General features: G+C 36.0%; 1 protein-coding gene across 1 annotated transcript in view; it reads left to right on the top strand.

The window, feature by feature from the left end:
* Positions 1–538: 538 nt before the first annotated feature.
* The window catches only part of LOC148170905 (roundabout homolog 2-like), a 68,568-nt gene continuing 46,967 nt past the window's right edge, over positions 539–22,139 (top strand). The window contains exon 1 of the mRNA XM_088041380.1: positions 539–953. Within this exon, the coding sequence (XP_087897506.1) occupies positions 911–953 (43 nt within the window). The 5' untranslated portion in view covers positions 539–910. The remainder of the gene's footprint in view (positions 954–22,139) is intronic.

Genomic DNA, 22,139 nt, shown 5'->3' with positions numbered 1-22,139 from the left:
GGACGTTATTTAGTGATTTCCATTAGCTCGATGTCATCGTTTAACTATTTCAGGACGGAATTAGTTATACATTCCGGTATCATGGATTCATGTATGCATATTTGCAACCCTTCTTTTGATGGCGGAATAAATTCAAACCTTTGTGAACCCCTAATTGCCCATAAAATTTTAAGTAATAAAATAAATCACTACCCACATTAACGTGACTTTCGAATTACACAACACAATTTTCTGGCTGTTTCATGTTTATGGCAAATCTAATTATTAGTTTACGTCCCGGAATCATAAATTTGTGCCGAAACGAAGAAAATTTACGTTTTTCGGATTTTCTCGATTTTATTTGCCCCCTCCCCAAATCCCACCTCCACTTGTGAAAAAGCTCAACGCTCCGCTTTTCGTTCGTTTTTATGATGATTATGTCTCGCTATTATTAGAGTTGCAGTTTTGTGTTCCGGCATCGTCCTGGCAGTTGGTGGTGGAGTTAAAGGTAAGCGCACGCTGAAGTAGAGGGGATGAAGATGTTTTCGGGGGTGGTTGTGTATATGTGTGAGCGCAGCGTTTCAGTTCGCCGCCGGCGTCAGAGGCACCAAGACGCCTCATTCTCTACAGACAAAAATCCATAAATGTGTGCGTTGAATTGTCATAATGTAAACATAAGTGGTGTGACAATAATGAGATCATTTCGACTGGAATTCGGTGGAAGAACGTGCCAGATTGTCTGAATTCGAATTGATTGATTTGGGTGGGATAATTGAAAGCTCGAGAGCGAAAATGACCTCTGCAGAGACTCACCAACGTGTTTCTTGCGTGTTGCGTGTCGGATAATCTTATCGAAAAACACTGTGATTATTTGTTAACATAAATGCCTGCGATTGTGATGGGACGTTTATTAGACTAAAGACTTTCCATTATGGAACTCTTCGTGGTGCTGATATTGACCACTACCGTAACAGGTCAGTAAAAGAGAGAAATAATTCAATAATAGTTTTTGATTCCTCTTTTGTGTCAACGTCCTCTGGAAATTGCATGCCTCCATTTATAATCTCTGGATTAAAAATTGAGCGAATGAATGATGTAATCGCAATCTCCGGAGAGGATATAATGGGTGCAGTCGTTATCGATGCTTCATTCGAAACTAAAAGCGGATTTAGAGAGAAAAACGCATTCGATTATGACGACTCTATTGTACTCCAGGTTTTAGCAAAAATAACAGTTTACCACCATAAATTGGGTTTATAGCTTCTGCAACTACTGTCGTAAAAGTTACTAAGTTTTGTTTATTTACAATGTTTGTGTTCATTATTGTGTGGAAAAATAAGCAATGCTCGGAATTGGGAGCTTTCGTTATAAATGGCTGCTTTTTAATAATGACATATCATTAATAAAGCTCGCGTGACAAATGTATTTGGGTAACGATTCGACTATTAATAATGTTTAAAAAAATAGTTGTGAATTTTAATGCGATTTATGTGGTGAAAATGTACATAACCAGACTATTTTTTCTCATTTTGTTCGAATTAGTATGGATGGCCGCGACCCAAAACCTTCTCATTTAAACATTTCGGATTTGGTTTTTGGATTTGCAGTTACTTTACGTTCTCAGGAGTTTAATCCTTTTTTAGATTCTCATGAGATTTTACGGTTCAAGTTTCAGTTCTCTCAGTTCCGAGCTGTGATTTTTCAGGTTCTTAGTTCTTGGATCTTCAGATTTCTAGACTGGAGAAACACTTTTCACGCAAAAACCCAAGTTTTAGAAATTTTGAATTAGTTAAGAAATTGATCCAATAAACAACAGTTTTGGACATCCAGTCAATGAATGATAAGATTCATAAGTCATAAGTCAGAAGTTACGTTCGAATTGGTTGCTCGGGTGCGTTTTTTATTATAAAAACTTCCTTGATAAAGAGAATGCCAGCCAATCATACGAATTATTCTTTTGATTTTAATACATTCTTCATTTTGTTTTGAGGAAAGGGTGGATTTACAATTTTAGATCTTCAAAATTTGCAATAATAAAAGTAAACGATTCCAAAAGGCAAAAAAAACACAAAATGTCAATCAATTCTAGACACAAATAATAATAAATAAAAAATAAGAAAGAATCCACAGCACAATTGAAAATGCCAAAGATACGAAATTTAGTGGAAAGTGGTGGAAATTTTTGGGTCGTTCAGAGTGCGTTTTTGCTCGAAAATAATGATAATCAAGTCCAAATAGAATAATCTTAAAATTTCACTGTGTTGGGTTTAAAATGGTCAAAGTTTCAAAATTTATTAAGAAGAAGCAGCCATTTCGGATTAGTTCCAAAATAAAAATTTCTAAAAATTGGGTTTTTTGCTCTAAAACTTTAGAATTTAGCACACTTCGATTCAATAAACAACAGTTTTGGACATCCAGCCAATAAATGATAAGTAGAATGATAAGTTAGGTTCGAATTGGTTGCTCGGGTGTGTTTTTTATTATAAAAACTTCCTTGATAAAGAGAATGCCAGCCAATCAAACGAATTCTTTTTTTGGTAATAATCCGATTTCAATACATTCTTCATTTTTTTTTAAAGAAAAGGGGGATCTTTAAATATTAATTTCTAAAAAGTGTCTCTTTTGCTATAGAAAGTTTGTAATTCCGCACGAATAATAGGTAAGCATTCTAAAAGTAGTAACCATGGCAAGTTTCGTTACTGTAGCATTAAAAGTAACAGAATTTACAGTTTTAGATCTTTAAAATTTACAATAATAAATTCAAAATTCAAAAGACACAAAAATAAAAAAAATATATTGTTTTTAAAAACTATCAACTGTAAAGTATCGAAATGAAAGCACCAAAATAGAAGAATTTTTTAAATGCCAACAATACTTTTTAGTTTCTCAGATCTTTCATTTTCAAGTTTTAACTCCTCAAATAACCGTAATAACAAAATTTGGAAGCTGTTCACATGTTTAAAACATTTTAGAATAAAAAATGAACAAATCCGCGGAATTAAACCACGTAATTTGCTTATTATTTCAAAAACAAAAATTACCATTTGCTATTATTCAACTTGTGGATTGAAATTAGCATGCAACAACAATATCGGTGTTAATTTGGCTAATAAAACTTGATTATGCCAGATTTCCGAGCTAAATTTGAATTCATCTCTCCGCAGCTTGTCTCAGAAAATATTTTTAGGTTTCCCGGAATCCAAATCTGTTTATTTTTCTTTTTGTTTATGTTGATAAAGAAGTAAAACAAATGTTGACTTTTGGAGATTATGTTGAAACAATCGTCTGTTGAGAATAATATGCTCCGGTCGTATTTACACAATTTCACAGAAAATTACACCTTGTGTAAATTCAAGCGCTCGTATTCTTCCAGTTGGCTTTATTAAAAAAAATATGGTTGGTACGACTGTAATTTAAATGTGACGAAATAAGACTACATATTTTCCCCCAAACAAATACTGAAGTTCCATTTAGTGTTGATTTACAACCTCTCATTCGATGTGGAAATGTAGCCAACCCGGCAGCATATGAGGCATTAAAAATCCATGTTAAAACGTGTGATTTATCCTCCGTCTAGTGATATTTCATGTTGTCAACACTGTTTTTATGCGTCTGGCGCTATTATTTGTTTTTAATTCATATTTATGTTTAGACAAGTAAAAGTCGCGCACGTTAATGTTTTAATCTCCACCACCATCAACACCCTCTCACGCCCTCTTTAAAAAAAAAGATCCAACAACGATATGCAAAATTCGCAAAACTCACCCCCGTGATAAAAAAAAAAACACATTTAATACACCACCCCTGTTTGAGGAACTCTGTTTAACTTACAAAAAGCTGACCTGGATGTGCTTATTAGGGGAAGGTGGGGCCTCCGGAGTTACTGTTGCCAGGGTGTTGTTTTTCTGTTGGATTATATTAAATCTGCTGGAGTGATATGACGGAATTGGCCACGAGGGGGCGCGCAACAAAAATGAGAATGCAAATTCTGGTTGGATGCACGAATAATTACACGGTTTTTAATAGATATTTCGTCTAGAGACAGCGGGAATCGTGCAAGGGTTTATAAATCTAGAGCATGTAAGAGGGTTGAACGCGATTTATTGTTGTTAACATGGATACGATGCCACTGGAAGTGTACTCAAACCGTTTAATTGGGAATTGTCTGGTGGAGAAACTGTTTGCAACATGAATTTGATAAGTCGCGAGACGTTCCGGGATTTAGGGGTAGTTTCAAAAACTGTGTTGTTAATAACAAAATACGAAAGCGGCGTTATCGACCGCCCGACTTTTCTCTCTTGATTTTTCTGTTGGTTAGCAGCCGTCTCTAGGGGGTTGAATTAATAAATCAGATAAAAGCGCGATTACCCGCATCTGTATTTGTGCTCATAAATTGCGTGTTTGAGTGCGTAAAACCCCGTTTAAAACTGTAAATACGAATTGGGCCTCGCGCGAGCATGTGGGCAAACAAACTTCCCTCTTTTCAAATCAAAAACTTCCCCGGATTTTTCATAGATTCTATCCGTAATAATGAAATTCTCAACCGTTCCAGTGTCCACTTTAACCCTAAATCCGGCGTCCGTCCCTTATAACCAATAAATCTCGAGACGCGCCGTCTGCCGCCTGATTTTATTAGATTTGGATAGATTCGTTTGCAGAAATTCGTCGGAGAGAGAAAAAGTCTTTTCGGCCACAACTTGCCATAAATTATGAGGCGAGTTTATGGCTGAAACAAGACGGACGAGATCAATCCATGAATGTTTGATGGGGAAGACGTGGGGGGTGACCGGACACTAACTGCCCTTATATTGAGACATAAATTATTCCACGCTGGACCTCCCCAATGAAACAATGCATCGATGGAGACGTATTGGAAATGTCGCAAATTATTGATAACGTCGTTACGGCTTGATTGAGTTCCACGGACAACGAGAACTGACCCATCATAAGATCTCTTTTGTGCCAAATTGGAGGGCGGAGCTCGGAGTCCGGACATGTTTCGGTTTATTCTATTCCTAAATCAAAACTTTATTTCCGCTGCAACTGCAATACCATAATATCTAACTTTATTACCGCCAGCAACTACAAAAATGCACGACTATGGTAAACTCCGGCACATATCACGGATTTGTCCAATTACACTGCAATTCCACCGGAATTTACGACACTGGAGCCCAGATATTTCGAAAAAAACCATCTGAATCTATAAATGAGTCGACACCCGCGGCATTATTTTTTTTTTCAAAATTCATTTGAAGCTCCCCCGGTTTGTTTATCGTTAACTTAAAAAAATCGTCCGCTTTTTAATTGATTACGTCTCGACGTGTATAAATTCCCCACAAAAAATTCTGTTTGTACCGAAATATACACAGAGAGCGCATCAAACCTCGAGGGAAAACAAAAACGAAGGCAAACAAAAACACGGAAATGAACGTGATATTTAAAATACCTGCGAGGAGGTAAAACCAGCTTTCTTTTTACGTAATCATCGTGCACGAGATAACTGAACCTTTTTCCCTCTTGAATTCGGGATAAGGGAGTGAGTGACCCGGACTTGGACACGTGGCCGGAACTGTTTTCAGTACTTGTATCTTGCATAGTTAATTCGAATTTTCTGATTAATAAAGGTAGATTACCCAGTGTGGGGTAATGATGTTGTTTATCATTCCCGGGCTCTATCTATAGACTATAGATGAACCAATTTGTGGTTAATTAAATCGGCATCCAATCGGGAGCCCGGAAAGTTTTATGTACGTTTGCCTGCAATACCTGAACAAAAGAATTTTTTTCATAAAACTAATATTTATCCTCGAACTGAGAAAATGCCGCTACACATCAAAGAAATGCCACAGAAATAAAACGCATCCCTTCTTTTTAATAAAGACGGCGAATACAGACTTAAAATCGATTGCATTCAAGTCAAGAAAATAACTTGCTTATTCGTCTAGCGGCCATCTTTGCCAACTCGTGGACAATAATAAGCAAAGTACAAATTATAAAATGCCCCAGCTTTATATTTATGTTGCGGCTAAACGGATGCGAGTGCCCCCTAATTGGATAAAACGCTTGTAATTCTGTAAAATGTCGTATGACAGCCCCTTTTTATGAAAGAGCCGCAATGTTTTCGGGCACGCAATCGTCACAAACTTGTGCTCATTTATAACCTTAATTATGTGGCATTAGTCGCCACCAGTTTCGAATAATCGTTGCGGTCTTACAGCGGGCAAAATTTTGGGATCTTGTACCAACAGCGAGCATGCGAGTTTTACGTTTAATTAAAACGGATAAACCTGGCAGTTGGGAATAACAATTCTAGTTTCGGTTCGAAGGCTTTAAATTCATGGAATATTCTTATTTTAATAGTAGATTTGATCAGTATAAATACTGAAGCGAGGATTTGTCCAAATATCTACAGAATTAACAAAAATTGGGTTTTTTTTTTTAATTGCCAAATCTGGTGGATCTAAACCGTCGAATCCATAGAACTCGTCTGTTTTCTCGTAGATTTCATCTGTCTAAATACTAACAAGGAAAATTGTCCAATCCATAGAATTAACAAAAATACGAATTTTTAAAATGACCAAACTTGGTGGATGGAAAAACATTCTGTTGTTGGTTCTAAACTCTCAAATTTTTAGAAGATGCCTAAATTCTCATCGATTTCATCTGCCTAAACAATAAAACGGAAATTTGTTTAAATTCTTTTGGAGAAATTAACAAAAATACGATTTTTTTTAAATGACCAAAATTTGTGGATGGAAAAAAATCTGTTTTTGGCTTTAAATTAACGAATGTGTTCATGTGTCTAAACACTGAAACAAAAAATTGTCCAAATATCCACAGAATTAACAAAAATTCGAATTTTTTAAAATGGCGAAAATTGGTGGATGTTTATCCTGTCAGATGAAATAAAAATTAGAATTTTGGCCCTAAACCATCAAATCCATAAAACTCGTTTGTTTTCTCGCAGAACTGATCTGTCTAAAAACTGACACGGAAAATATTCCAAATATCCACAGAAGTAACAAAAATACGAATTTTTTAAAATGACGAAACTTGATGGATGAAAAAAAAACAGTTTTTAGCTCTAAGCTCTCAAATTTTAAAACCCAATTTCTCATAGATTTCATCTGTCTAAACAATATATCGGAAATTCTTCCAAATATCTACAGAATTAACAAAAATACGATTTTTTTAAAATGACTAAAATTGGTAGATGCATAAACCAGTCAGTTGAAAATAAAAATTCGAATTTTGGCCCTAAACCATCAAATCCATAAAACTCGTCTGTTTTCTCTCTGTCTAAATACTGAGACCGAAAATCGTCCAAATATGCACAGAATTAACAAAAATACGATTTTTTTAAAATGACCAAAATTGACGGATGGAAAATAGTATATTATGCAACGCGTTTCATAATGTACATTTTGCCGCACGCACGTTTTTAGGACATTTAGGACATTCATAAAGTAGTAAGTGCGGCAAAATGCATTATGAGCAAGTATCATACGCTATTTTTTCTATTTCGCCTTATTTCAAACGAAAAAACTTGATTTCGAAATCTAGGGAATTTTAGGATAGTTGGCATTTGCAAAATGTTCGGGAAAAAAATTCGAAATAGCCAAATCCAATTTCAATCAGTTTGACAGGTGTGACGTTTTGGGGTTACCGGAGCGCAAGGGAGCCAAGAGAGCGAAGATGTTGATCATGGTCATGATGGTTCTCTTGCATCCAAAGAGTTTTTCTACGATGAATTATTAAGCCAAGTACAACAAGAAATAATAGTGTATTGATCGATTTATCATGTTTTATAAAAACCAAAATCTAAATTGTCAACGTTGACAGCTTGTCTGCTGCAAACCTAAGAAAAATATATGCTCCTAGAAATATTGCCACGAGATTGGTTCATTACGATACCGAAATACGCTCAAACGCGTATTGAAATATCTTCATTATGAACGCGAAATAGAAAAAAATCTGTTTTTGGCTCTAAATTCACCAATTTTTAAAAAAAGTCCAATTTTTCTTAGATTTCATTTGGCTAAACAATGAAACGGGAAGTTGTCCAAATATCCACAGAAGTATCAAAAATACAAATTTTTTAAAATGACCAAAATTGATGGACGCCAAAAATTCCAATTTTTGGCTCTAAGCTCTCAAATTTTGAAAACATGCTCAATTTATCATAGATTTCATTGGTCTAAACAATAAAATGGAAAATTTGACATCCGTAGAAATAACAAAAATACGACTTTTTTAAAATGACTAAAATTGGCGGATGGAAAAAAATCTGTTTTTGGCTCTAAATTCACAATTTAAAAAAAAAGCCTAATTTCTCTTGATTTCATCTGTCTAAACAATGAAACGGAATTTTGTCCAAATATCCACAGAATTAACAAAAATACATTTTTTTTAATGGCCAAAATTCGTGAATACAAAAAAAAACTGTTTTTGGCTTTAAATTAACGAATATTTAAAACATTCCAAATTTCTCATAGATTTCATATGTCTAAACACTGAAACAATTGTCCAAATATCCACAGAATTAAAAAAAACGAATTTTTTAAAATTACCAAAATTGATAGATGCATAGACCCGTTAATTAAAAATAAAAATTCTAGTTTTAGCCCCAAACCGTCAAATTCACATTTTCTCGCTGATTTTGTATGTTTACCACCAAAAATTGTCCAAATATCCAAAGAAATAGCAAAGATAGGGACGAAATTTACAGAAATTTCTTTGGGTGCCCTTTCGTCTGGATAATAGACCTCCTTTTAATAGACTGTAATAACCCCTATGACGGGGTAAGAATCCGCACTTTTGCATATGGGCCAGTCGAAAATGCGGGCTTGTATCGACGACATGGAATCGCCTTGAAAATGAGTAAAATCGGCTGTCCACAATCGCAATTTTTCGCAAAAAACTTTTGATCGGCTTTCCCGATTCGGAGGCACTCAGTCTCCGTCGTGTATCTTGCCCCCGAAGCCCTCTTAATCTCTTTGATGTCGGTGAGGTACACTTTGAGAACCTCCGCTTTAATCACTTAATGGTATCTCCAGTCATTGCAATCAGCTCTGTTGACAGTTCGAGGAAGTAACATTTGGCGTAAGGCCATCGTTGATTAAAATGTGTAGCTTACATACAATGTCGACAATATCCCGGTCCATTAATATCAATATTGGTTTTCGCGACGTTGTCAAAGGACCTCTTCCTTCCCGGAACCCGGAATAATTCATTGACGCCCTCCCATTGAACACTACACATTGTGATTAGATTTTCTCTCGAAAGGTTAATCGTGTGATTTAATTACAGACAAGTGTTTCAACATTTTACGCCGAATGTTGGAAAGTCGATTAGAGGATTGCAACGGCTGAAATCAAACTTCAATGTTCTCGTTAAACGGCTTCTGGCCAATTTCCAGCTTATTTACCGGCCACAGTGGGATCTAATTGGTTTATAGTCACAACACTACACAGCTCTATTATAAAAGCTTTTACTTTTTTTCATTGGATTATAAACAATGGATGGAATGGGTTTTCCGATGGCCCCCATTTTGCCTATTAAATCACATTGAACTCAACGTAATCAAGTGACGAAATCCGGGCAGAATGAAAACATCAAACTCACAATAGAGTGGCTTTATTTTCGGACGTGTTTCGTGGAAGGATATTTTTCGATATCTTGGTGATCTATTGAAATGTTCCTCGCAAAGCAGATGTTATCGTTTCCAGTAAATAAATCTCATTAACGAAGTGAAATATTCGAAAACTGTTTACGCACTTTCTCAAACCGATTCCCGAACTCCCACAAGACCGAAATGTAAAAATCGCTCGTTGCAAAGTTATAAAAATGTTATACGTTTTATGACAGCAATCACCGTTCTGACAAAAGTTGTAAACGTTTTGTTTGAATGCAAATGTTGCTCGACGCAGAGATTTATGTCGACATTAATAATCACAACACCCCGAATTGTATTTTCCATAAAAACACAAATTAACCCATTATTGCGGATGAATGTTTGGACAGTTGAAACAAACCTCGTTCCCATAATGGTACTTTAAGCGCAAAATGGCGGCGACCATCTTCCTAAAAAATCGCTCGAAAGGGTACATCTGACAAGTTTAAAATATTTAAAACGGGGTGGAAGGTCACGTGGCTGAAATTTATCAAATCCAAGCCAGTGTTGGACCTGTCCATTAGCGGGGAAAGAAAGGCTTATGATCTAATAATCACCAAATGTGACATGAACGGGAGCAAACTTCACATCATGATTGATTAGTATCCTAAAAGAACAAGCACTTTTTATTGTTTTTATTCGGACACGCTTCTTTGATCCTAAACACACACAGAGCGAGGGCTCTCGCCTTAATTGATAATCGATGTACTTTACTCGGCCCGAGTGTTGTTTAACGTTTGTTTCTGCCCGACAGGTTTTCTAGAAAAAATATGACTAATTATCGCAAATTGAGGGGTTCCCCGGACACCTCACCACACTCCAGGCAGGATGACGCGACGCGACATGCCAACTGTCCCATTTATTTACTTATTTATTCACTGTCACAATAGAATTGATTTTGTTAGAAATTACAACTAGCTAATTGTACCCACGTTCAAAAGTCTTGCACCTCTTTGTAAAACTATGATAAAAACTAAAATTTGAATTTATACACAAAATTCAATAAAAAAAAATTATAAAACCTGTATTTTTTGTTCTAAAATTTTGTACTTTGGCACAGTTAATAAACACTGTAGAAATATTAACCTCCCCAAATTTTACTGTCATAACTTAAAAACTAACAAAGATACGAATTTTAATAAAAAAAAGTTCAAAATATTTGGTCAGTTCTAAAATGAAATTTTCTAAAATCTGCATTTTTTGTTCTAAAATTTTGCACTTTGGCGCAGTTAATGAACATTTTAAAAGTAGTAACATCCCCAAATTTCATTGTTGTAACTTTAAAATTAACAAAAATACGAATTTAAATTAAAAAAAAATTAAAAATATTCGATTCGTTCTAAAATAACATTTTCTAAAATCTCCATTTTTTTGTTATAAAATTCTGTACGTTGGCACAGTTAATGAACACTTTAGAAATAGTAACCTACCCAAATTTCATTGTCATAACTTAAATATTAACAAAGATACGAATTTTAATGCAAAAAAGTTGCCCATATTTGGTCCGTTCTAAAATAAAATTTTCTAAAATCTCCATTTCTTGTTCTAAAATTTTGCCCTTTGACACAGCAGTTAATGAACACCTTAGAAATAGTAACCTCCCCAAATTTCATCGTCATAACTAAAAAACTAACAAAGATATGAATTTAAATGAATAAAAGTTGAAAATTTTTGGTTTGCCCTAAAACGAAATTTTCTAAAATCTCCATTTCTTGATCTAAAATTTTGCTCTTTGCCTCAGTTAATGGACACTTCAGAAATAGTAACTTCCTCAAATTTCCTTGTCATAACTCAAAAACTAACAAAGAAACAAATTTTAATTGAAAAAAGTACTAAAATGAAATTTTTCTTAAATCTGCATTTTTGGTTCTAAAATTTGCAATTTGGCACAATTAATAATCGCACTGAAAATAGTAATTTCCCGAAATTTCATTGTCATGACTTAAAAACTAACAAAGAAACAAATTTTAATAAAAAAAAGTTGGAAATTTTTAGTTCGTTCTAAAACGAAATTTTCTAAAATCTCCATTTTTGGTTCTAAAATTTTGCACTTTGGCACAGTTTATAAACACTTTAGAAATAGTAACCTCCGCAAATTTCATCGTCATAACTTGAACACTAACAGAGATACGAATTTTAATAAGAAACAGTTGAAAAAATTTAATCTGTTCTAAAATAAAATTTTCTAAAATTTCTATTGTTCTATAATCGGAAATGTAATATAAAAATGAAGACTTTTGGTTATTCGTGAATATGTGAGACCTCTGTCGTTACCTATAAGTCAAAAAAAAATTCTCTCAGTTTAAACTGTCTTTTATTGTTTAATATTTTTGCTACAAGGGGCGCCCAAATCATCCCCCATCGATTAAACAAAATTCCGTTTTGTTTATAAAGTGCAGCAGCTTGAGCCGGCCATATTTCCGCCTGGAAATATAAATCGCTGACATTTTTCAACAGAAGCATTTAGCCTTCTCTGCGATTTATCTTTTTACTTTATCCCGAAACGACGGTCATCGTCGGTTAAAAGACCACGTGATTTATCATTTAATCTTTTGTTTCGTTGAAATGGAAAAATGGAGGACAAAAATCTGATTGATTGATAACCATCTAAGTTCAATGTCGATGAATCTCGTCCAACACAAATCATTGATGAAAGCCGCCCTCTATAATGCATTATTCCAATCAGAGCCGTCAATTAGTCAATAAGAGGAATCCCGTGTCCGGCTGACATTGCATTCATAATTATTGTTATGGCCGATAGATGCGAGCGCCCTCTATCCATGGGTGATATATGGCGCCGGTGCTGTCAATTATCTCTCTTTGGGCGAAAACAGACAATGAATTATATCGGGATTAGATTTGAAAGGAGACTAAATCAAATTTTCTCCTTTGGCTAGAAGAAACGTGATGAATGACTGCGGGAGTGTAAACACGATTTAATTTTCTTTTTCAAACAGTTTATATTTTTCTAATCTAAAAATACAGCGTTAGATGGAGTTACAACTAGAACATGCTTTGATTTATGTGCAATAATAAACGACTTGAGAACAGATTTCATATCTTTTTCACAGGCAAAGTTTGTTCGATTAAGTGGGTGCTTAATCTTCTCGACCATTTGTCAGACTAAATGAAAAATTCTTTAAAAGGACCATCCTGTATATTCCCGGCGGAGCACGTGCGTGTCAATGTCACAATCCATGTAAACCGGACTGTGCAAGACCGTCTAATAAATCTCGTCTTTGCATGACATGTGCAACTGCACAATTCCTTCTTTTACAATGCAAATCCAGTGGCGTCTCGTCTCGTCCTCATCCCCCGTTTGATTCGAAAATTCTAATGATTAATACCAACATAAATTTCAAAGTTTCAGTTGACATTCGCACGCTCGCCATGATGAATATTGTTACAGCATGTACATGATGATGGTCGACATTTCTCTCTCTAGTTGTGTTAGCCGACACGTTTTCTCGTGCGCACTTGTCTCGTCATTTATCAAAAGTGCAAATGTACGAAATATGGCCACGACGACGGTCCAACAACTTTCCTCATGAATTTTAGCTCATTAACGGAGATGAACAGAATTACTCGACGCCTCGTTACGGTTTGTGAATAGTGCCACTGTTTCAACTACGGGGAAAAAGGAGTATTTCGCGGTAATGTGATTATGGGTAATTTAAACTAATTTGCAATGTGTTCCACCGAGACTGGATGGGATTCTTTTGCTCGTTTTGTGGACGAAAATAATATCCCGACACTAAATTAACGGGAATAGAGATTAAGAACGCGGTTAATGGGGAGGACTTGGTGTTTTCGATCAAAAAATTGTTGTAACTGGCGAAGGCGGATGGCTTTATTATTTATAGGCAATAAATCGAAACTTTTTAATATACAAAGCAGGCAACTAATCAAAATTCCAAAACTTCCGAAGCGCTTCCCTTTTCAGAAATCGATATCACGCAATCTTAAAGTATTGGTACTCATTTTACGCAGAATTTCGCGTAGAATCCAAAAATGCGCAGGGTGTCTCAGAACTCAAGACCCAGAGAGCCGACACCCATACAGATGGTATGGTATTTTTATAAATTTCAAAACAAAAATTGATTAAGGTTAATAGCATTCGAGAAAGGATAAAAAATTAACAACCAATCCCGAAAGCTTATTCTAGAGATGGAGTAAAAGGCCATCCTGATTTCTTAGGCAACGAGAGTCTGACCAATGGACGATAGTATTTGTCCATAGTTACCGATTTTCAAATTCTGTTCAGCTTTCGGATTGGCTATCGTTTTTGGGTCTTAACTCGATTATTTTTGAGCTCAAAATTTTGGTTCAGAATTGTTGCCTTCATAAGCCTTTTTCTCTGGGTCACGAGTTCTGGGATAGCCTGTATATTCAAACTCTTTTCGAAATCGTTTTTCTCAAATTTTTCTAGCTAAGAAATCGTGTTTAGATTTTCCAAAAGTAAAAAAATTGAGTTTTTCGTAAAAATTCACGACTAAAACTAAAATCGCTTCCGGTTTTTGCTCGATATCTCCGGAATTAAAACAAATATAAAAAAATGTTTTTCAGAATTGTTTTTCTAGCGATTTTTAGCTTACAATCCCGAATTCAAAAATTTATTCTAAACGCTAGTTGTGGAGCAAACTTGAAGTATCGGTGCTCATTTCGCGCAGAATTTCACGCCGCATCCAAAACTGGTCGATATTTTCACGTACGACAATAAATAACCGAATAAACTGTCAAAGTCGGATGTCTTTATTATTTATAGGCAATAAAGCAAAGTAAAACGTTGTAAAAATCCCCAGGAAACTTTTTAATATACAAAGCAGGCAACTAATCAAAATTCCAAAAACTTCCGAAGCGCTTTCCTTTTTGTGAACTCAACCCCGGCCACTTTTTAAAGATAACGTGTTGTCGGTGTCAAGTTTAAAAAGTGAATTAATTACTTTGTAAAAGTGTTATCTTGTAAGATGATGCTGAATAATTAAGAATGGAAATTGTGGTAATCTCGCCGTCGACTAAGAATCTGTTTTTTAAAGGCAAGTGAGCTTTATGAGTTATGACTCCCAGGGCCCCTAATTCCATAATTGGATGATGTAAGAGACTATTCCGACCTATCATCCCCCATTAAAAAATCACTCATGTGCGCCCACTGATTAGTGACCACTCGTCGCGTAATCGACCATAAAATTGCCTATTCAGCAACGGACAAAACCGCGTTCGAAATTAACGTCAAGTCCATACTGAAATTACGGTGGCACTGATTTAGCCCCCACGACCTCCAAAAAGACATTGGAATTATTGAATCAACTGCGATTTTTCATCGATGTTTTCCAACGGTCGCCATCTATGCATTATTCATGCGAATTATGACGTCACGTAAGCCTCCTCGACACGTCTTTGTGATTCCACGCTGATGTCTTCACCACAGTTGCTTTTTGCATTTTTATGCCACACAGCCAGATTTCGACACGAATCGATAACGCCCGTCTTGCCGTAAATTTACCACGATGTGATGCACGTCGAGATAATGTCGGGAAATTGGCGAAACATCTTGAATAGAAACGAAAGGGAACCTGTTTGGCCTAGAAAGAGATTTTTGAGTCCCGTTTTTGCTCCTGGAACTTCTCCGAAGAATTGTTATTTCTGAGCAAGACCGAAGGGCTCGACTTGATACATTATTGGATTACCGTGTCAGCGGTGATGAAGGAGGCGTTGCGGTCTCGCATCCTTGGGACCCCTCGAACACAGGGACTTTGAAATCGCCCTCAGAAAAAGCGTAGTGCGACAGCCGCACGATAAATGATCGCCCGTAATTAAAGCGCTAATTTCGTCATTTGCAAAAATTCTAAGCGTTATGCCATCAAATCGTCTTGGAGGCCTTCATATTGGAAACCTTAAAACGAGGTCTTTTATGGACGAAACATACAGGGCGACCAGGAATCGTAACCATTGTTGCGCCCCACGCCGCATTTCCATATCTTGACCCTTTTTTCATTGCTTTATCGCGCCTTATAGGATTTTTCATATCTCGGTTGGAATCCTAGGGAGAAGAAAAAGATGAGGAAACTAGTCAAGTGGCCATTGTCAGACTCCCGAGATCACCCCGATACTAGACAGTTCATTTATTTCAGGATTCATTAGTTCTCCTGTGGTGTTTGCACTAATACAATACTTATATACGTCGTTTATCTTATGTGAGAGTGTTGGGGGAAATTAATGCCGTCAAGTTCATCACGAAAAATCCATTGTTTCCGCCACGAAGGCTATTAGTATGCAAGAATATTGAAAGCTTCACGACATATAGCGGAAGCAGCTTACTTCCCCTGATTTCCTTGTGATTTCGACCGACTTCTCCATATTTGCTGTTATTTTGTTAAACTTCCCCTGAATTCCTCGTGCTTTCGTCCAACTTCGCCATATTTTCTTGTGATTTCATAAAACTTCCTCTTATTTCTTTGAGATTTCGTCCATCTTCCCCTTATTTTGTTGTGATTTCATAAAACTTTCCCTGATTTCCTTGAGATTTTGTCCAACTTTCCCTTATTTGCTTGTTATTTTGTAAAACTTCCTCTGAATTCCTTGTGATTTCGTCCAACCTCTACTTATTTCCTTATAATTTTGTCTAATTTCCCCTGATTTCCTTGTCATTTCATAAAACTTCCCCTGAATTGCTTGTGATTTCGTCCAAACTCTACTTATTTCCTTGTAATTTCGTCTAGTTTTCGTCCAACTTCCCCTTATTTCTTTGTGATTTCATAAAACTTCCCCTGATTTCCTTGAGATTTCGTCCAATTTCCCCTTATTTGCTTGTTATTTTGTAAAACTTCCCCTGAATTGCTTGTGATTTCGTCCAAACTCTACTTATTTGCTTGTGATTTTGTCTAGTTTTCAACCAACCCCTTATTACTTTGAGATTTCATCAAACTTCCCCCAATTTTCTTGAGATTGGGGAAGTTGAGATTTCGTTCAACTTCCCCTTATTTGCTTGCTATTTCGTAAAACTTTCCCTGAAGTCCAACCTCTACTTATTTTCTTGTCATTTTGTCTAAATTCTCTTGATTTTCTAGTAATTTCGTCCAAATTCCCCTTATTTCCTTGTGATTTCATAAGAACTTTCCCTGATTTTCTTGAGATTTCGTCCAACTTCTCCTTATTTGCATGTTATTTTGTAAAACTTCCCCTGATTTCCTAATGTCTTCATGATTTTCCCCGATTTTCTATTGATTTACAAACGATTTTCCCTGATTTCCTAAAACTGATACTCTCATTTCCCAGGGAGGTTAACCCCTTGACGTAAGATATCCGTTTTCAACTAAAAGAACTAAAATTTTACCATGAAATCGGCCCAGTTAGACAAATACAAGATGTTTATAAATGTTTCTAACATCAAGGGTGGCTCTGAAATTTCTGTCGTGCAGTATTTTGCCGTTTTATTTTTATAGTGAATATAATTATCTTGAAAATTATTTATAATGTTATATAGTTAAGTCAATGACGTTTCTGTTACGGTTTTTTGTCCAAGTTTTTGATTTTCAGGTTTTAAACCACAACTAAAACAGTGTATTTCTCATGTTTGGGGTTAACTGCAAATGTCAGTTAAAAAATCGAAACCCACAATTGTAATGAGCGACAAATTTCTTTGATATTTCATAGCCACCTTTGATGCTACAAACATTTATCAACACCTTAATAAAACGGCCGAGAGATGGCTGTCGGCAATTGCCACCAACTTTCGAGAGAAATTCGTTTGTTTTGTACAGCACACGCAGACAGAGCTCTGGTCAGATCAATAAATCGACGAAAATGTTTAATATTTGTGCAGTGCCAGTCGTCGCACACATTTAACCTGTTGAAAATGAAAATCACGTGATCAAATATTTGACGTTTGTATATATAATGTTTTGATAAACGACTATAATCCTCCATAAATCAGCCGCAAAAGCATTAAGTTTAATCCTTTGTTGAATCGCGGCTTAAAACGGTGTAATTTGTTATTTTCCTGGTTTTTCCAGTCCGGGTCTAAATAAGTTATAAGTAATACGGGCAGACGTCATCTGTCATGGGGAAAAGATCGTCAAAATCCCGATTAAATAAGTAACGACGGCGAACAAAGGGGGCGAAAGATCCGCATTTGAATGTAAATAATCCTTTAAGGAGTTAGAGGAGCTCATTTCGTTTGTTTATCAGTGACCGGTCATCATTTATCAGGGGCTATTTATCTGAATAATTTAATGGTGTTGACAAATGCCGGACTATTATTCACCAGCAAGTGCTTCTGATGGAAATAGAAACAGTCGACAAGGGTCTGACATTTGTCTGGAAGTGGCTACACGACACCCTGATTACTTTTTAGACAACACAAAAACTCACTCTTTGCATCAAAATCCTGCAAAAAAACGAGACCCATGTGCTTCGGTTTAATTTTCTCATGCTTCGGATTGACCCCAGTAAAATGAAACTGCCGAAGTTTGTTGTTTCGCGGTGTTGACGACTTTTTGTCGCCGCTGTCATCTGGCGCGAATTGCTCGGATGAGCAAAAAGAACAGATCCAGACTCGTGAATTATTAGCAACTTTGTTAACTGAACTTCAATCTTCGATTTTGACCCAATGAAAATCAATGTCCGGCGCAAAGAACGCAATAATTCACAAATCTCCGCACATCAAACAAAACCGAATTTAAATGTTTCTCTTGAAGTCGCGAACGGCCGCAATGCAGTTACTCGCTCTTTTATATTTTGGCAGTGAAAAGGCAATAATCGTTCTCGAGCGCGGCTTACCATAAAATATCTTTATGAAGCTGTCCGTCGAATTTTTAAATTTTAAATACAAGCCGGAATGACCGGAAACTACCTAAAGGATTTCGAGTCTGAAAGTTGGGAGTTTGATAGTGGTTTTTTGCGCACACATATGGCGATTAAATTATGTCGCGCTGAAAAGAAATTTAATGGGTAATTTGGTAGCCAGATGGGTTACACATGTTCAAATAAACAAATATTTAGAGCGATGCGTAAAATTTGGAAACTTGTCGACAAGATTCTTTATTTATGACGGCGGGATTCTCAGGGAACGATAAAAATTCTAGTGGCGAGAGCGGCGTGATTGTACTTGGATTTTGTAATGAATTCTGGGGAGTTTGGGGCTATAATTAACGATTTGAAAGGAATAGACTCTTGGAATAATAAAATTAGCTTCATATTAAATACCACAATCTGTTTGACGCGACTATTTTAAGCAGAATTTCAGGTACGTTTGAAATAAGTCGAAAAATTCTGTCGATATCTTACTTATTCACAGCGGAATCTTACACTGTTAAGGCTCATTTAACGCAGAATTTTGCGTAGAATCCAAAAATGCAAGATTCGTTAAGATCGGTTCACAAATAACTGAGTCGTACGTCAATAAATAATCGAATTAGAAGCGGGTAGTGAATTTTGAGCCGACATTACATATCCGGAACTTGTGCAAATTTGTGCGTTTATTTTGCAACGTATTGATTACATAATTCGCAAATATTGGTCGAGCGTCCCTGAAAAATGCGCTTTTTAATTCTCGTGACTTTTCCTACCCCTGAACCCACTTAGGTAAATGAATTTCAACACAACCTTCTCGTTTTTTACGAGTGGAAACTTTCGCACTTTCCCGCCCTCTCTTCCATAAAGCACAGTGACGTTTATAAAGAACCGCCCCCTCAAAAAACCACTTTCGGCCTCTGCCAACTATAAATCCCACGATACAATTATAAAATTCGTCGAGCGACTTCTTCGGCAACTAATGAACTCTTCAACGGAGTTTTGAAACAGTTCGCATTAATAAAAGTCTGGGTCAAACACGAGTGGTCATGAATGTGCACCGAGGCGACTTTAACACCCCCACGCAATACTCCTTGCTTCCTATCCTAAAGAGCTTTTAACATCAATAAAGCATTACGTGACGGCACTCTCAAGTAATTTTAAATTTCCCTCTCGTACAGTAACGGCCAATTTTATTAGCACAAGAATGGGGATTCGAGGCGATGTTTGTTCTTTCGAGACGACATAATCTCGAGGATTTTTCCAGACGCGGTAAATCAGAGATTGTGAATTGGCAACGGAAGATATTCATATGCGACTTTTTGGCTGAATTTTATTTTCAATAATTTCCATTGTGTTTCCGGCTCCACGCTTCAAAGAAAAAAAACAATAAATAAACCGACTCTTTTGACTGACGGACGTTATTCGATTTAAAAGTCAAGTCTCAAAAATTAACGTTGGGGAAAATGCTGATTTCCCGAGCACCGGCTAGACAGCGAACTGCACGTACATAAAATTCACAAAAGCGAAAATCGTAAAGTGGAGGATTATAGAAAAAGAAGGTTTAACTACAAGTGTATATCGACCATAGTTGGCATAAAAATTACAAAATAATGGGAGAAAAAAAAGGGAAAAAGAGCCTTTTAAATAATAAATCTGGGCTCCCTTCAGGATGCATTATTAAACCTTTTCTAAAAGAACGGACGCGTCCTAAAACCTATAATCTTTTGAACCCTTTCCACTCTTTACTTTTATCTGCTTACAACGTCGCGCAATCCCTCGGATATTCCAAATCCGTTACTTCGCCACCTTTATATCTTTTACCAAAAGTGCAGTAAATCCCCAGTGAAACGGCTTACTTCTTTCCAAACTATCTCTCAATTAAACTACCATCACCACCATATGGTTGAGAGTAATGAAATCGCAATTGCAGAGGGGTTTCACCCACTGTCAATCATTAATAAAATTACCCAGAGTTCGAAACTAATAAAAAGTCCTGGTCACATCTGCACGTCTTCACCCTCTTTCTTGAAAAAGTGAAACCTGCACTAATCCAACGATTATTACATGCAGTAAATCGCAAGGGAGTGGAATAAAATCCTGTATGGAAATTTAAGGCGTTCTATTGTAATAAAATCGGACCGTTTGCAGGATATTCAGTTTCAGGAAAAACACTTTGTTTCAGGCGGATTTCTATAAATCGCACCAATGTAACGTGCATGCTTCAAGCCGGACGGCTCACGACATAAATTACTTTCAGCAGCTCGGAGAAAGAGTTCGGTAACGATTTTAAACAACCACTTTTGATTAAAACAACCCCCACTGTCATCCCCTCCCGTGCACGTATTGTAACAACGTCTCGAAGAATTCCACGTCAAGGATTATAATATAAAGAGGATCTGTGAAGACTCATCGAGGGTGAATTGATCTAAGCAAGTGAAGGGGAACGAGATTCGCCTTGCACTTAGCGAAATTGAGGTTGTGTTATCACTTTATGAAAATATGGCCACTGAAATTTATACAAACTTCCATTAATTCCGAACGACGATTTTACGGGAAACTTTCGCGGTAATAAAAAGAGCAGGTGAAGACGAGAGCACGCGATTCTGATTAAAGAGGATTTGATGGCTGCCGGTGGGAGACGGGGTAAGAATAATAGAAAGCTTTGCGTGGAAAAAAATTGAAATTAGCCTGGCGCCTCCACCAGTTTTCGAACCAAAAATTTCCAATATTTTTTATCGGACCTGGAATTTTTGTAGTTTTGACAAGACAAAGCAATTTCGAGAGATTACTATTTATGACTAGTTTATTGTCTGTTTCAAATTTCAATTTTTTGTAACAGCAGGGACGGATTTTAGAAATTTTTATTTTCAAGACGAGCCAAAAATTTCCAACATTTTCTATTCGGATCTGTAATTTTTGCAATTTTTATGGCAGGACAATGAAATTTGGAGAGATTTCTATTTATAACTAGTTTATTGTCTGTTCCAAATTTCAAATTTTTTGAGCGACAGGGACGGATTTTAGAAATTTTCATTTTCAAGATGCCTTAAAAATTTCCAATATTTTCATTCGGACCTGTAATTTTTGTAGTTTGGATGGCAAAACAATGAAATTTCTGAGATTACTATTTATGACTAGTTTATTGTTTGTTTCAAATTTCAAATTTTTTGAGCTTCAGGGACGGATTTTAGAAATTTTCATTTTCAAGATGAACCAAAAATTTTCAATATTTTCTATTCGGACCTGTAATTTTTGCAATTTTTATGCCAAGACAATTGAAATTTGGAGAGATTTCTATTTATGACTCGTTTATTGGTTGTTCCAAATTTTAAACTTTTTGAGCAACAAGGACGGATTTTAAAAATTTTAATTGTCAAGACGAACCAAAATTTTTTAATATTTTCTATTCGGACCTGTAATTTTTGCAATTTTTATGGCAAGACAATGCAATTTGGAGAGATTACTATTTATGGCTAGCTTATTGTCTGTTCCAAATTTCAAATTTTTTAACAGCAAGGGCGGATTTTAGAAATTTTCATTTTCAAGACGAGCCAAAAATTTCCAACATTTTCTATTCGGACCTGTAATTTTTGCAATTTTTATGGCAGGACAATAAAATTTGGAGAGATTACTATTTAGGACTGTTGTCTGTTCCCCCAAATTTAAAATTTTTTGAGCAACAGACGGATTT

The sequence above is a fragment of the Gnatocerus cornutus genome, chromosome 7 (assembly GCF_029298725.1).
Source record: "Gnatocerus cornutus isolate USDA-ARS CGAHR chromosome 7, icGnaCorn1.1, whole genome shotgun sequence".
Taxonomy (NCBI): Eukaryota; Metazoa; Arthropoda; class Insecta; order Coleoptera; family Tenebrionidae; genus Gnatocerus; species Gnatocerus cornutus.
Note: the sequence above shows the minus strand (reverse complement) of the source record. Positions and strands in the feature narration are given on the sequence as shown.